The sequence below is a fragment of the Daphnia pulicaria genome, chromosome 8 (assembly GCF_021234035.1).
Source record: "Daphnia pulicaria isolate SC F1-1A chromosome 8, SC_F0-13Bv2, whole genome shotgun sequence".
Classification (NCBI taxonomy): domain Eukaryota; kingdom Metazoa; phylum Arthropoda; class Branchiopoda; order Diplostraca; family Daphniidae; genus Daphnia; species Daphnia pulicaria.
The window spans coordinates 344,754-358,862 of NC_060920.1; the positions used below are offsets into that span (position 1 = coordinate 344,754).

General features: G+C 38.8%; 2 protein-coding genes and 1 long non-coding RNA gene across 4 annotated transcripts; all 3 read right to left on the reverse strand.

Annotated features, from left to right (window-relative positions):
• Positions 1-1,711: 1,711 nt before the first annotated feature.
• On the reverse strand, positions 1,712-2,662 carry LOC124352515 (larval cuticle protein LCP-22-like). The gene is made up of 3 exons (XM_046802042.1): positions 2,441-2,662; positions 2,184-2,374; positions 1,712-2,113 (listed from the first exon to the last, which is right to left on the reverse strand). Exons 1-3 carry the CDS (start codon positions 2,525-2,527, stop codon positions 1,774-1,776), a joined length of 618 nt encoding a protein of 205 aa, XP_046657998.1. The 5' UTR covers positions 2,528-2,662; the 3' UTR covers positions 1,712-1,773.
• Positions 2,663-2,956: 294 nt separating this feature from the next.
• On the reverse strand, positions 2,957-6,011 carry LOC124352519. Its single transcript, XR_006921470.1, has 8 exons — positions 5,878-6,011; positions 5,618-5,805; positions 5,463-5,540; positions 5,249-5,362; positions 4,022-4,132; positions 3,832-3,915; positions 3,487-3,676; positions 2,957-3,394 (listed from the first exon to the last, which is right to left on the reverse strand). It is a non-coding gene; the product is annotated as an uncharacterized LOC124352519 (long non-coding RNA).
• Positions 6,012-6,455: 444 nt separating this feature from the next.
• On the reverse strand, positions 6,456-10,378 carry LOC124352514. 2 transcript variants are annotated; one of them, XM_046802040.1, is made up of 5 exons: positions 9,570-10,374; positions 7,624-8,086; positions 7,188-7,502; positions 7,034-7,125; positions 6,456-6,959 (listed from the first exon to the last, which is right to left on the reverse strand). In XM_046802040.1, exons 2-5 carry the CDS (start codon positions 7,783-7,785, stop codon positions 6,782-6,784), a joined length of 747 nt encoding a protein of 248 aa, XP_046657996.1. In that variant the 5' UTR covers positions 7,786-8,086; positions 9,570-10,374; the 3' UTR covers positions 6,456-6,781. The 2 variants fall into 2 exon arrangements, with proteins under 2 accessions (XP_046657996.1, XP_046657997.1); XM_046802041.1 differs by lacking the exon at positions 7,624-8,086 and having other exon boundaries at positions 9,570-10,378.
• Positions 10,379-14,109: the final 3,731 nt, after the last annotated feature.

The following is a 14,109-nucleotide window of genomic DNA, read 5'->3' on the forward strand; positions in this document are numbered from 1 at the left end:
GCGGAATGTGTTGTGGAAATCATGAATCGGCCACCAGAGGGAGCCGCTTGACTTCTACTTGGCATTTCGAACAACCACTACAGTTTTTTGTGGTTCGAACATGGTAGTACAAATATCTTTTAATGTCTAGCTCTAGCGTAATGCTAATGCAATTGGTGTAATGCATTAAATACTTAAAACTAAAACGAGGTGCGAATGCAAAATTAATTTAGAAAATGAACACAACATTAAAGAAAACACGGGGAAATGCTTATTGATGGTGGGTTGAAATTCACCATGCACAATCATGATTCGTTTTCTCGGCGTTTTCTCATGACGGGAAAACCAAACTTATTGGTGGCTTTTCCACTGCCACCTGCCGCAGCAAAATATTTCTATCACGTATACATGAATCGATAAGTTCCATGATATTATCAGTGTAATGATGTGATCCGTTCAAGTTACGTGGTACTTTGTTAAAATATTTTCACGTCACCTCTGGAAAATTATCTGCCTTTAATTTGATAGGAAAATACCTTGAACGACTTTATATATTTATGTATAAAATTATATACAAAAATATATATAATTATATGCGATATTATATAACCGCATATAATTATATATATTTTTATACATCCGATATTATATAATCGCATATAATTATATATATTTTTATATTTAATTTTTGCCCTTACTGTCATTCATGTGTACGGTGTACCTTCTCATATAATTGTATACATTATATATAAGTGTATATAGTATATACTATGTATACACTCACTTAGCTATGTAATATAACATGTTCTGAGTTCTGACGGACATGATTTCGTCTTATGTGTTGACCATATTTTATTTGCGAAATTCTAATTCTAATTAGAATTTCAGAGGTTCTGATTGAAGCGTTGTTTTATAACTTGTTATAGGATGTCTAGTTATCTACGACATTACGCCGATTAATTTTTTCGGAAATAACGTCTATTTTTTACATTAGTTTTATGTTTTCTATGCGTGAATGTTTTAGAGAATACAGGAAAATTTGTTAATTTTTTTGCATTACAATTTCTATTTAATTTATTATTCCCTATTTTTAAAATAAAACAAGCATTAAAATCTAGATAAACTTGCACAACTTTAGCCTATGACGATTTGTAATCTAGTGGTGCCCCCTGGTGGCATCCACAGCGGATCCCGCATTTTAGCCCCCTATGGGCAGACGATGACGATGACGATGACGATGACGAATTATGGCGACCCACGTACTGTAACGTTTGCAGACTGCAGACGAAAGTCCGGAAGGAAAGCGATGTTGCCGTCTATGGACGGTTGTCGTTTCTTTTAGGCGGGAAACCCACATTTTTATTAGTAAGCACTAAACAGCATTTTCGAGAAAAACAAATATTGTGAGAAAAATTTAAATTTGAAGATTGGAAAGAGGGCAATAAACCAATAATGAAGCTAATAAAGTTGAACGTTGAATATGGCAATTATAAATTAATCCACTTATTAGAACTGAAATATGTTTTATTGTCAAATTCTTTTTCTTATAAATTCGTTTTGTTTTTTTTAAAGTGCGGAATTGAAGTATTTGGAATAGCCGAAACCTCCAATGGTCATCGCTAAAAAGCCAGTTTTATTTTTGTTCTGGCAATGCCAAAAGGAAATTCTTTTTTGAGCTATTTCTGGTGGAACCACACAGAAAGTTTAATCATAAATATTGAAACTATGGAAGTAATATTTGGAAAGTACTTTATTAATTTAATCAAACATTGTCATTGTGCAGCTCTAGATAATTTAATAGGTATTGTAGGTTTGGCTGCCGGCACCAGTGCGCTGGTAAGGGAGGGCAGGGGCAACTGGGAGTTCGTAAACGTGAACGGGAGCAACTGGGAGCTCGTAGACGTGGACGGGAGCGACGGGCAAGTGGTCGCCCTTTGGCCTGAATCCGTTTTCATCGGCGGTCCAGGTCAGAGTGAATTTCTCGCCCTCGGGGGAGACCCAGTAAGAGGATCCAGCGTTGGTGTTGCCATAAACGTCCTCGTAAGTGGCTTTGCCATAAGAATCGTAGGCGACGCCTTGCATCTTCTTCTGCACCTGCGATTCCTCTCGGGTCGTGTAGTCGGATCCAGAGTATCTGCAAAATGAATAAAAACCAATTTTTATTATTATTTTTCTTAATAAATAATAATAAAATAAGAACTTGCCCCCATTTGCTGCTTCCGTCGAGATTGCGGACGTCGTGTTGGCTGGTGATGGTGATTGCACCATATTTGCTGTCCTTGTTGTAGCCGTAAGAACCGTAGCTGGGAGACGTCATGTAAGAGGAATCTCTATGGGTTGATTCATAGCCGGAAGGTGCGGCAACAGCAACGGCCAGTAGAGCAGCGACGATAAACTAAAAGAAAAATGAAATTTAACCAGTAAAAAATGAAATTGAATAAAATGGATTATTATTAGTTACCAGCTTCATGTTGATTCGATTGATTGGCGACGAATGATACTTTGAATGGGTAATCGCTGGTTTTTTATACTCGCCGGTACTTCCCATGTTAACTATCTAATGTCTCAGTGAAAGGCCGTCACTTTGCTTTGACCCGATTTTTCGTTTTTGGAATTTTCTGTCACACCTTGTGGTCACCCAACAGCAAAGGCTGGCAACGCCCTTTACGAATTCAAGTCCATTCTAATTGCGAAATTTAAGAGTAAATATCTTTACTGTGATTGTTTGTTAAGAAGTGCAGAATTGAGAGATGGAAAGGGAAGGGCAAACGAAATTTCAACTGTATGAAATTGAATTGAATTGCAAAATTTACACATCGACAACCGGTATTTTACGTTCAATAAGAAATCCAAATGGGCACTTTCAAAACCAAACAAGTGACGGAATTTCATTTTCTTCAACTACTCCTCTGCAATGATCATAAACTAAGTGAAAAAATTAAGAGGAAAGGATTTATCGAAATTTTTAGAAATAAAATGAATTAAAGTGACTTTATTCAGCGATGGACGTATTGAACAACAGTAGAGGATTCCCCCGGTTTCCCCTGATTGAAAGTTTGGCTTTCATCTGAATTTAAAAAAGGGTAAATAGGTTTAAAATAGTCAATCAAACTGCCAAACGCAAGTGTGGACCTGCTACAAACTTGTTGAACACAAGAAAGGAAGAAGTAAAAATATGTAAAAATAATACTTTTGAAAAAGACTCGTGGACCTTATCAAAAGCGCCAGATTGATGACAAAAAGATTTTATCAGAGTGTAAAAATGATGAATTATTATGAATTTCGGCACAGATTTTCTGATACAGATCGCCGAATACATAACAGTACAAGATACTTAAAATTTCTATTATTTCTTTGACACAAATTTAACGAAGTTCTGTAGTCTGTACAGTTTGGAAGGAAAAACATCAACTTTCTGTTTGAAAAAAAAAAAAAAAAAATTATTGGCGTATTAAAACTAACCCTGGTGTAGCTACTAATATGGAAGAGGTTTGTAGTATAAATTACCCCTTCAAAACCGCAACAGGCTGGCGTGTAAGTTAGAGGACCTTCACGTTCTCTTCAAAGTCTTCATACGAGTGGACGACTCCACATGTGGAAAATAAAGATGTGATAAAAATATGTCATGTAACGTACTTCCGGTGGCAGTTCAGACCGTATATCTGCGAACACAGTAAAATCGTTACTTACTCCTAACCTAAGAAAATGAATCACAAATCTTGAATGAAAATGTAATCTACTAACACTAAATAACTCTTACTCACACAACTACTTATACTAACGTGTCGTAGCATTTAATGCCATTGAAACAAATTTAAAGATTAACAGTTCAAGGCCAGCCAGATCAGTTACCTATCGTAAGACGTGGGACAATCTTGTACTCGAACGTTGTTGAGAATGTTGACTGCTGTATAGACCCGAATGAGATGGCGAACCCTAAATGGACAACATTTAATGATGACGAAAATCGGAAAATGTAAGAAACGGGGGAGGGGATAAATCTCACGAACAACGAAAATGCAATTGAAAGCACATTAATTACCTCAGTCAATCAGATTTTCTCCAGCGACGACGGAGCCATCGTTACTTGTGGCAATGCTGGGCCACTGTCTGACGCTGCCGGACTTCCGCGCTCCATCAACGGACGAAAAAACTAAAAACAATAAATAATAACTAATAAGTCAACAAGACAATATCAAAATTCATTCAAGTTTCAAAGTAAAAAAAGAAGAAAACAAAAATCTAATGAGAATTAAAAAATTATATCTAATGTTTCGTTGCTAGATAATGTGATTTCAATAACGTCCCACATTTGGCTGATGTAGGGCGATTTCTGAACGCATCCGGATCTTCCAGAATTACCGAGGAATTTTGGTGGAATTTTCCCTTTGCCATCAGGAATCGGTATTGGTCACTGATTTCTCAGGGTATTTACCTGAGCTTGCTGGTTTCGTCAGGTTTGCTTGCAAACCTGGCCTATCCCGCTCCGAGTTCCATAACGGGACAACCACAACCTGATGGGAATCAAGTTGTTTACAACCATCATACAGCAGGTCAGGCCGTTGAGATTACTTAAGTATTATCCCCCGAATCTCCAAGGAATCTCAAAAGCCCCGTTGACCATCGGTTACTAATATTCAGGGGATTTATGCATTTTATACAGATGTGGACGGGATTGACTCAGTGTCTATGCTAGTCTCTATTGGATTTTGGCCGGCTAGACCAGAAGAGGACAGACATCCAGGGAAATCCTTCTGTAAATGTATGTAGTTAATTATCTCTACAACGTTCATTATTTAATTATTTGATTAAATTTTGATTGGATTTAATTTTTAATAAACTGGATGGAATACCGGATTAAAGCCCGATAGAATTTGATATCCTGGCGGCGGATGTTGTCAACGACTCATCCTTTGGAGATGGCAGGTTAAGTGATTCAATCGGACGGTATTCCATATTTCAATCCATTAAATTAAATTCAGAGAACAAAATCCACAAAATCACTTTCGAGTTAGATATACAAGTCTAACAAATAAACAATTCTACTGAGAACATCTTGTTCCCAATTGTGTTGACAGAACACAGAGGTGTAACTAACAAGTGATTTCGAATTAACAATTTGTCAATATTCACCAATTGAGTAAAAAAGTACTTTCCTTATCCCCTCCCCTTATCCTATAACACTCATTTTGAAAAATTAATCGACATCCATTCAACTGACGAAATTATCGATCACAAATTGCTCAAAAGACTTAACGTGTTTTCCTACTTGGGGTCGGTGTGTCTGATGCTCAATATTCATTTCACTGAATGACATGATGGGGACGGAAATCCGGAATAGCTGTTCAGCCACAATGTGCTGGATGTCACTGTTCTATGCAGCCTGAAAAAAATATAAGCCGTAAAAAGAAAGTTAAGACAAATCAAAACAAAGAAAATCTGAATTTTGATTGAGTGAATAGAAATTAGAGAAAAAACCCCACCACAATGTTGATGTCTTTGATCCTTGGTAATGCAGGTAGGCCTAACTCTGATTGAAACACACACCAGGGTTCATCCACCTAAAAGAGAACATATTATTTCAAATACTGACTGATATTATTATGATAGAGCTAATAGCTTGAATGAAATAACAGACCTGGATCAGGAGAGACAGGCTGCTTGATGCCGATTTGACTCTAGCTTCCAGTTTTCTTCCAAATTTCTATGATGATATTTTTGTGAAGTCGGAAATTTACAGAACATCTTTTCATGGAAGTAGACATCAAGGTGTAACCTTTGAATAATTGCTTTATGGCAGAGCATTGCTGTATGGAACGTCACCTACTTAAAATCATAATGCAACATTACAAACTGTCAATATGCATTTCACCAAGGATTTACTGAATAGTAAATTACCGCTTTGCTTTAATCACAACTTTGACCCGTGTTATAACGAATTTACGTTACTATAAATGCGAATTCACGACTACGCATAAACTGGGCGTAACCGGCTAAGTGTCTAACAGCGAATGCATACAGCACAGCAGACGAACTACTGTGGAAGGTAAGCGGTGTTGCCTTGCCATTTTTACGAAGCTCAGTTGGTTTGGCTAGATTTTTCGCACTAGATGGCTCGTGAAAGAGGTTTAAGTTTTTAGCACTAGGTGGGAAGAGCCACGAACATCTCCCTCCCCTGCTCCCTCCAAATTTAAAAACAAAAATAGTATCTAAAAATAACCAAATATCTCCGACGTTAAATCCCTTCCCGTAATAGACCATTTTTAAGGCTATATTTAATCTTTAAAGTCTATTAATGAAAGAAATTCAAATACGTAGAATCGTCTAAAAGCGTCTAAAAGCTTCAAGGTCGCTAGTACGGCACGCTTTTCACGCTGGCTGATAATCATTTGCCATTATTATCCTGCAAGGTAAATCAATTAGAAAAGAACCGTAACTTAGTCTATCACTCTGAAAATCTGAGATCACATTTCTTCAAAAGTTCAAAAGTTTTATTGGGTTATTGGGCTCGTCAAATAAAGGTATCAAAAACAAAGACAAATTTTCAATTGGACATGGTCCCAGGAGCACGACATAATAAATTAAGAAAATACATCATACTCGTTCCAACGACAATCATTAAACAAAAAACCAAAAAATCCTGTCGCACTTTTCGTTCGTTTTTTCCTCGCCAAAAAAAGACGTCAGCGATAGCTGGGGGGGCAGTGATTCAGGTAATTAAGTCACGTGATGTAACCGAGGCAGACGAAATCTGTCCCTTATTTATTATTTGGTATTTAAGTAGTCGTAGAGAGTATCAATTTCATTTTTCTTTTTTGGCCATGAATTTGCCTAGCAATTTCGGAGCGAATTTCCTTGCCTCGTCCATTGTGATGTAGCTGGGCTTCCACCTGATTTTCAATAACGTTTGGCCGTTCACATTTTCTTCGCCTAATATTTTCGCAACTTCCCAGTGCTCTTCTTCGGCTTTGGCTGAGTACCTGTTACAACAAATAAAAACCAATAGATAAATAGATCAAAGCCAAATTATTACTTAACAAATTGACGCATTTACCAATCCAATTTCTTCTCGTACATCGCAATCGTCTTCCTAAGATTCCTTCCGGCAGTTTCAGATTTCTCCAGCCATTGGTCATACACCAAGTCCTGAATTTGTCACACAAAAATTTAAATGATATTCCATTATTAATTATGTAAACTATAGGTACCTTGTCTGGTTCTCCGAAGGTGGTGGATGTCGACTGTGTCGATGTGGAGGGACGACATCGATTATTCATCCCGGGAGTCTCGGTTGAATCCAGGTCATTCATTATTCCGGTTTGGGTAGCAGCCGACGTATTGCTTGAACTGGTGAAAGTTTCTTCATCCGTCAGGATTTGAACCTGACTCCCATTTTCTTCCATGGAGGTGTGAGCTGGAGAAATGCAAGTCTTTTCTCCTTCATCCATCCGATCCGTCTTGACTTGAACATCATCACGGCCGGCGATATAAGTAAACTGCAGGATTGTCGACACGATTTGACCCTGAAAATAATCACAGATTAAAATTTTTTAAACCAACTAAAACGAATGAAAACTCTTGAATTTTAAATTTTAATAATTACAGACTAAAACGAATTAAAAATATTGTTGTAGTTTTTCTTACTTGGTGGTGTTTTGTGTGTGTTCGGAACCCAGAATCGGACATGAACGTCTTCCGGCACACGCTACACACCCGCAAAACCCCGCAATTTTTCGAATGATTGCATTTCGCTTTGATGTTGGGAAACACTTTGTGACACTTGGCGAAATTCGGGCACTTGAACATTTCTCCACGAATAATCAATTTCGACCGGAATAAGACAGGCACGCAGAGTTGCGATCGGATGAGACTAGACAACGGCCAACGCGTTGCAGAGAGGTTTGAACGCGCTCTCTCGGTCGACCATAGCTTCCGTCGTTGTCTGCCAACCCCTCGAGCTTCATTGCTCCCCTACGTTCCTCCCCCTACCCCCTAGACCAACAAATATCGATTATGTTTATTTCGAGCGTTTGTATGGTTTAAGCGCGCGCGCAGAACATATACAACAGATGCGACCCTTTCATCTGTTAGTGGACGTCAGCGCCACCTAGCGGTAGCAAATAAAAGCTTTTTCAAAAATTATAATACCGCAACTACGAATGAGAAATAAAAATAAGAGTTGGTTATTTAAAAAAAGTACACATAGTATGACGTTTGATTTAATCTCAAATCAAAATGTCGACGCGCCAACACAATGGACTCCGTTGTCAAGACAAATATGGAAGGGCGGAGGGAAGCTCAGATTCCATCATTTGGAGTTTCTTTTTTGGGGGGTTTGCCTTGGTTGTTTTTTTTGTCTTAAACGATTCGTGTTGGCCTCGTGTAAAAGGGCAAGCGGGTCGCATAATCTAATATTCATAAAGTCTTTGACGGCCGGCTTTTGCAGAGAGCCACACACGCAGTTGTGAGAAAGGCCAGCGCCAGCCAAAAGAATAAAAGAGAGAGAAAAAGAAACGAGGTAATGTGTTTTGACAGCGAGAGATATAAGTCGTTCCGGCGCAGTCTAAAAGAGTTTCAGCGAAAAATAAAATGAAATTTACATATTCCTTGTCACGTTTCGGCATTGGCTTGCAGAGCTCTCAGCCATACACTTTGAACACGTACATATACTACCTTGACTGTGTATAGCAGCCGGAGACCATGAGACTCTCCGATTCGCATTAGAACTCAAAAAGTCAAAATGACGTCAAACTTCGTGGCCGCACACCCGGTGGCGTCGCTTATTTTAGAATTTTACGATGATTTACATGTTCGAGAAAATCTGTGTTTGTCTTCAAAGCGATTTTTACAAATCGAACGTCATTTCCAAGTCAAAGTATATCCGCCTCCCCCAAAGGCCACCAGTTGTTCTTCCGCTACCCACCCATAATAATAATAACTGTCGATTAGTTTGACTTAATGTAGACGGATATATCCGAAAGACAGAACCTAAAAATATGGGTCACCACTTGTAGATCTAGTCCCTGACAGATAATATTATTTTCATGTGTATGCACTTTGCTCAGCATTTCTTTTTAAATTTGGAAATCATTCAGCATTCTTAACTTGTGAAAAACAGTTGGCTGTCGTAAAATCATTCCTGTGTATGTCAAGAAGACCAGAATGTTTACAGTATTGCAAAACATGATATGTTTGCAAAGTTAAACTTTGAAACTAAAACAATTAGCAAGCTGCAGCATGAAACACTTCAAGAAAACGTTTACATGAAAATGTGAGAATGTTATGTTTGGGCCTACCATGTTTCCTTATACCAACCCAACTGTTTACCACATTAAATTGTACACTAGAATGATTTGCTGACAAATAACAACTTGTGTTTGTTTCACAACTTGGATTATTCAATGATTTTCAAAATAAAAAAAAAAGTTTGAACTTGAATGAGTGAATCTCTAAAAGGAAAAGCAAAGAGCAAAAAGAAAAGGTATTCTTGTTTTTCCAAGATGTTTTCACATGATGTTTTTTCTAGATTGACTTTCAACATTTAAAAAACACTTAGGCAATACATTTAGTAATTTTAAATTGGATTTTACCTTCAGCTGAATTCCAACTGTCATTCTGTTTTGTTCTCAACAAAACAATAACAGCAGACGACACTATTCTTCGTTGACACAGGAAAAAATCCAAGAAGGAAATAAAACTTGCTGAGGAGACTATGTCTCCAAGCTTTCCTTGAGATTTTTTACTAGATGGAGTTTGTGCCATTTCGTAATAACGGTCGTATTCCTTTGTCTGCCAAGTCCAGTCGACAGATACAAATCAGATTTAATCTCCACTGCGTCTACCTGGGAAATCTCGCTCGTTTCTAGTTTAAAAACGGATTCCGTACATTATCCGAGTTAAAAGCACGCCAAGGCCTTTGAATAACCAGACTCAACCTTCATCAATATTTGACGAGAAAGAAATTGAGCAATCCAGACACGTCAGAATAAGACGGCAGGCAATTAGACGCCAATGATCTATTTCAACTCGTTAAAAATTCGGGTGACTCTGACTCTTGTAGGACGTGTTTCAACTGTCAACTTTAATGGCGACCACCACCATCGTGATCGTATTTTATTTTGACTCCCTTTTTCTTTCCTGTTTTTAATCATTATTTTCTCACATGTTGTTGAGGTGTCACGAGACTTGAAATATTTTCATAGTCACCTGGTTGCCAAAAAAACTTTCTTCTTCTTCTGCTAAAACACCACCAAAGATGTCGCTTAAATTCTGACGTTTATTCTGACATCATTTCACCTTTTTTTCTCTTTCTATTTTACTACTCTTCTTTTACGAACTCTCAAATGAGAAATGACACACACAAACCCAAAAGCGGGGAAAAAATAAAACAAGACTTGTGACTCTAATAAAACCGCGTGTGAAAAGTCGCCAACGACAAAAATGACCAACCACCACCACAGCACCGCCATATTGTCATAATATATGACGACTTTTATACTACTTTCCCGTCCGCGTGTGATTATTAACGATCTAGTCATCCGTGTCAGCACGACACGCCAAAAAATAAAGACCGCCAACCTCCCAAATGTTGCCAGTTGACTAGACATTTTTTAAAACTTTTTTATATTTTCTTTGATTAAAAAAAGAATTTGATTCGTCACATTTTATTTCATTAGAAAAAAATTAAAATGAGAGGATGATCCTTCCACTTGATATCAATAATATGAGCCCGCGGCGGATGGAATGATGGAAAGTGGGTCGCTTCTGCTCGTTTTTTTGGTTTTTGAATTTTCCCGCTCAGTACTTTTCTGTTGTTGTGTATAGGGGGCTTGAACGTGAACGCGTCAACTCTTATGTTTATTATATTATTTATTTACGAGTAGCGCAGTTTGTGTGAAATGTAATTTTTCCAAAAGTGGATTGAAATCAGCAGTATGCCAAAACAAAGGGGTGGGTAAGAGAAATTCTTCGTCAAAATCACAATGTGACACACACAATCAGTTAAATAACGCACACACGTCGATTCGACACCGCCAACACCACTCAATTAAAAAAAAATTCAATCAAAATTAATTGTATATTTTGCAGGATTAATTTTTCAAAAATTTCATTATTTTGTTTGTTCTAATAACGTAACCTTTTTTTTCGAACCGAAAATAATGTCTTGTCCATTCTGTGTGTGCCTGCGTGTTTGCGTGCGTGATGTGGGGATACCTGGACCTTTTATGACACCCGAAGTTTAGAAATTATTTCATCATTGAATTGATGAGAGGAATATTGTTGTCTCTTTTTAAACCAAAATTCCTTTTTCTTATTTCTTGTTATGACATATTCCTTAACTACCAGCATCACATCACCCAGCACCTCTTTATAGCTATGAATAATTGTTTCCATTTATTTTTTTTAAACATCACACAGCCCCAACATCACAAAAATCCGGCCGCGTTCAAGTTTGATTCTATTCTGTTTGTTCTTCTTTTTGAGAAAAATCTCAGCTGATGACTGCGTGTGGATTTTGGTTGTGGCTGCTGTCGAGATTGTAATATGATAATGTGTATGATCAGCGCAGATCGAATCACACATGAATTTTGATGTATGTAGACTGAAACTGCAACATTGATAAAACGTTGGGATTTCATTTTTCACGGTTGAGCGCACTTGGGTACTGCCCCCAAGGCCCTGCCCGTGCTCCTTATTTGGTCCGTAGACCGAGGCGGAAGTTATTTCCTCTTGATAGTTACTTAGTCTGACATGACATTCGTAGGCCTACCCGGCCTACCACTTTCGCTGGCAGACAGCGATTCTGATACCTCTGGATGAAGTATTTCTTTACCTGCCAAACAGCAGCCAAAATATCATCGATGGAACCCATAATCTCGTTACCGTTATCGAAATTATGGGAAGAAGAAACTGGCCGACTGGAAATGATTTTGAAAATCAACCTCTCCGTATGACCGTATCAACCACCAACCCCCAGACGAGAGATTGTAATATGATAATTAATGCGTGTATGATCACCGTTGATCGAATCACACATGTATTTTGATGTACGTAGATACTGAAACTGCAAAAAAATCAGCCACCGCCGTAAAGCACGCGTTCAAACACAACGTGACAATACTAATTAGTATTGGCTATAGTGTTACCACTTAGCCAAACCAATTAGCTTTAAAAATGATTTTTTTAAGGCTTTTAACAAATGGCGAAAGCAAAAAGGCCATTTCGATTTCTACAATTATTTTCGAAAAATGCGCTCAACGTATTTTTTGAATGATGGACTGCTGCTTGACCTCCAACAGATTTGGCAGCAGTGCCCTCAGGAAGTAGATTTTCGTTCGTTTTTTCACCGGATTTTTCCCAATTTTCCCCGCGTGACATGATTTCATTTTGTTCATTCACATTGCTCTCCCCCCCCCCCCACCCCACCCTCGGTAGAAAAATCAACCCCTCCTTATTGTCCACCCACCCACCTTAACCAAATGGCTGCCGAAGAGGCAAAGAGAAGTTTGGCTTCACGCGGTTCAGTTAAAAAATATCCTCACCGACAGGCTCCTGCCCCGAAATGTGCGTGAAAGACACAGGCTCCTCCCCCCAAAAGCTTGTTCCCGCCAATCTGAAAAACAGCATTGCCATTTTTATTCGAAATTTTATTCGAAATGGCTATCACCGCAAAAAATCCCTCCCTGCCCGAACTTGGGTGGTATGGCAATAAAGTAAATTTTAGCCCGTCCAGGGCCGGTCATCAGTGGGCCTAGTGTAAAGTAGGCATTTTATGCAAGTTCCCTTTCCCGTTCTGTTTCCCTTGCCCGTGACAGTCTTGCCCGTGAGCGATCGTACCCATCCCCTGTCACGCCGATATACACGATAAACGATGTTGGCGGGAGGCGGACATGTACCACCTCTTCTTTGAATCGTGAAGCCAGAGCCATAGCCATCACACCAACAGCAACTACTATGAAGCGACCTTTGCAAGAGTGCATTAGCCTCCGGCGGTAAATTTGCAGGGTAGAGGGGCTTCACGCTTAGTCTCTTGCGTTACATTTGCACGACAGAGGATATTCACGCATGGCCTCCGGCGGTAAATTTGTAGGGTAGAGCGGCCTAAAATAATTTAAATATTTTAAATATGTCCGTACAGGTTATAAAGCATCACAGACCGCACACATATGTTTTTTGGCGGAGCGGGTAACTGGCTTCGATAAGAAAGGATTTATTATCCCTTTATATAAGGTAAATTTGTAGGGTAGAGCGGCCTAGCCTCCGGCGGTAAATTTGTAGGATAGAGGTGGTGACGTATTGCCTCCGGCGGCGATAATACTCCAAATTAACAAATTACGACGCAAACGGCTACGTCTTAGGTCCAGATAAGACTGGGACCCTGATTTCCGCCAAAGCAAGAAATATTCAAATCAGCCTCCCCACCCCCCGGTAAAAAATAAACCCCTCCTTGTCCACTCACCCAATAAAATAAACCCTTCCCACCCATTTTCAAACTTTCAAAAATTCCCGCCAATAGAAGTTTTTCGGCCTCAAGAGAAGAAAAGCAAAAGAAAAACTCTGAGTTTGATTTTCAAACTCATCCAGCTATAACGGTATAACCAATACGAAAAAAATGCGCTCAATATCGGACATGGGTATTGCTTTTGCTACCCCAAAAAAATAAAATTTTGGAAATTACATCCATTACAGATACAGTTAAAAGATCAACCCCAAACTTGTGGCGTGGTATGGCAATAAACTCAAATTGCAGCAACTGTGGAAAATAAATCCACACATTTGCTGCGACTTGACTCGCCGACAACAACCAAAAGTTTTTTAGTTTTTTTTAAATGAATTTTTATTTAAATTCAACCAGCCTACCCTGTTGAGAGCACCGGTGATGTGGCAATCAAACTCAAATGGCAGCAACTGCGGAAAATTATTCCCGCACTTGCTGCGACTTGACGCGCCCACACCACCGACTACTCTGAATCGTTGGCCCGTTTGACAAGTCAATATTACCCACACACGCATGGCGTGAATCAACTGCAATACGATAACTAGACCTCCTCATCCATAGTAACAGACCCGCCTTTGGACGAAATTGGAGCGACTATTGTTGTTGCTGCTGCTGTTTAGAGTAGGAACGTG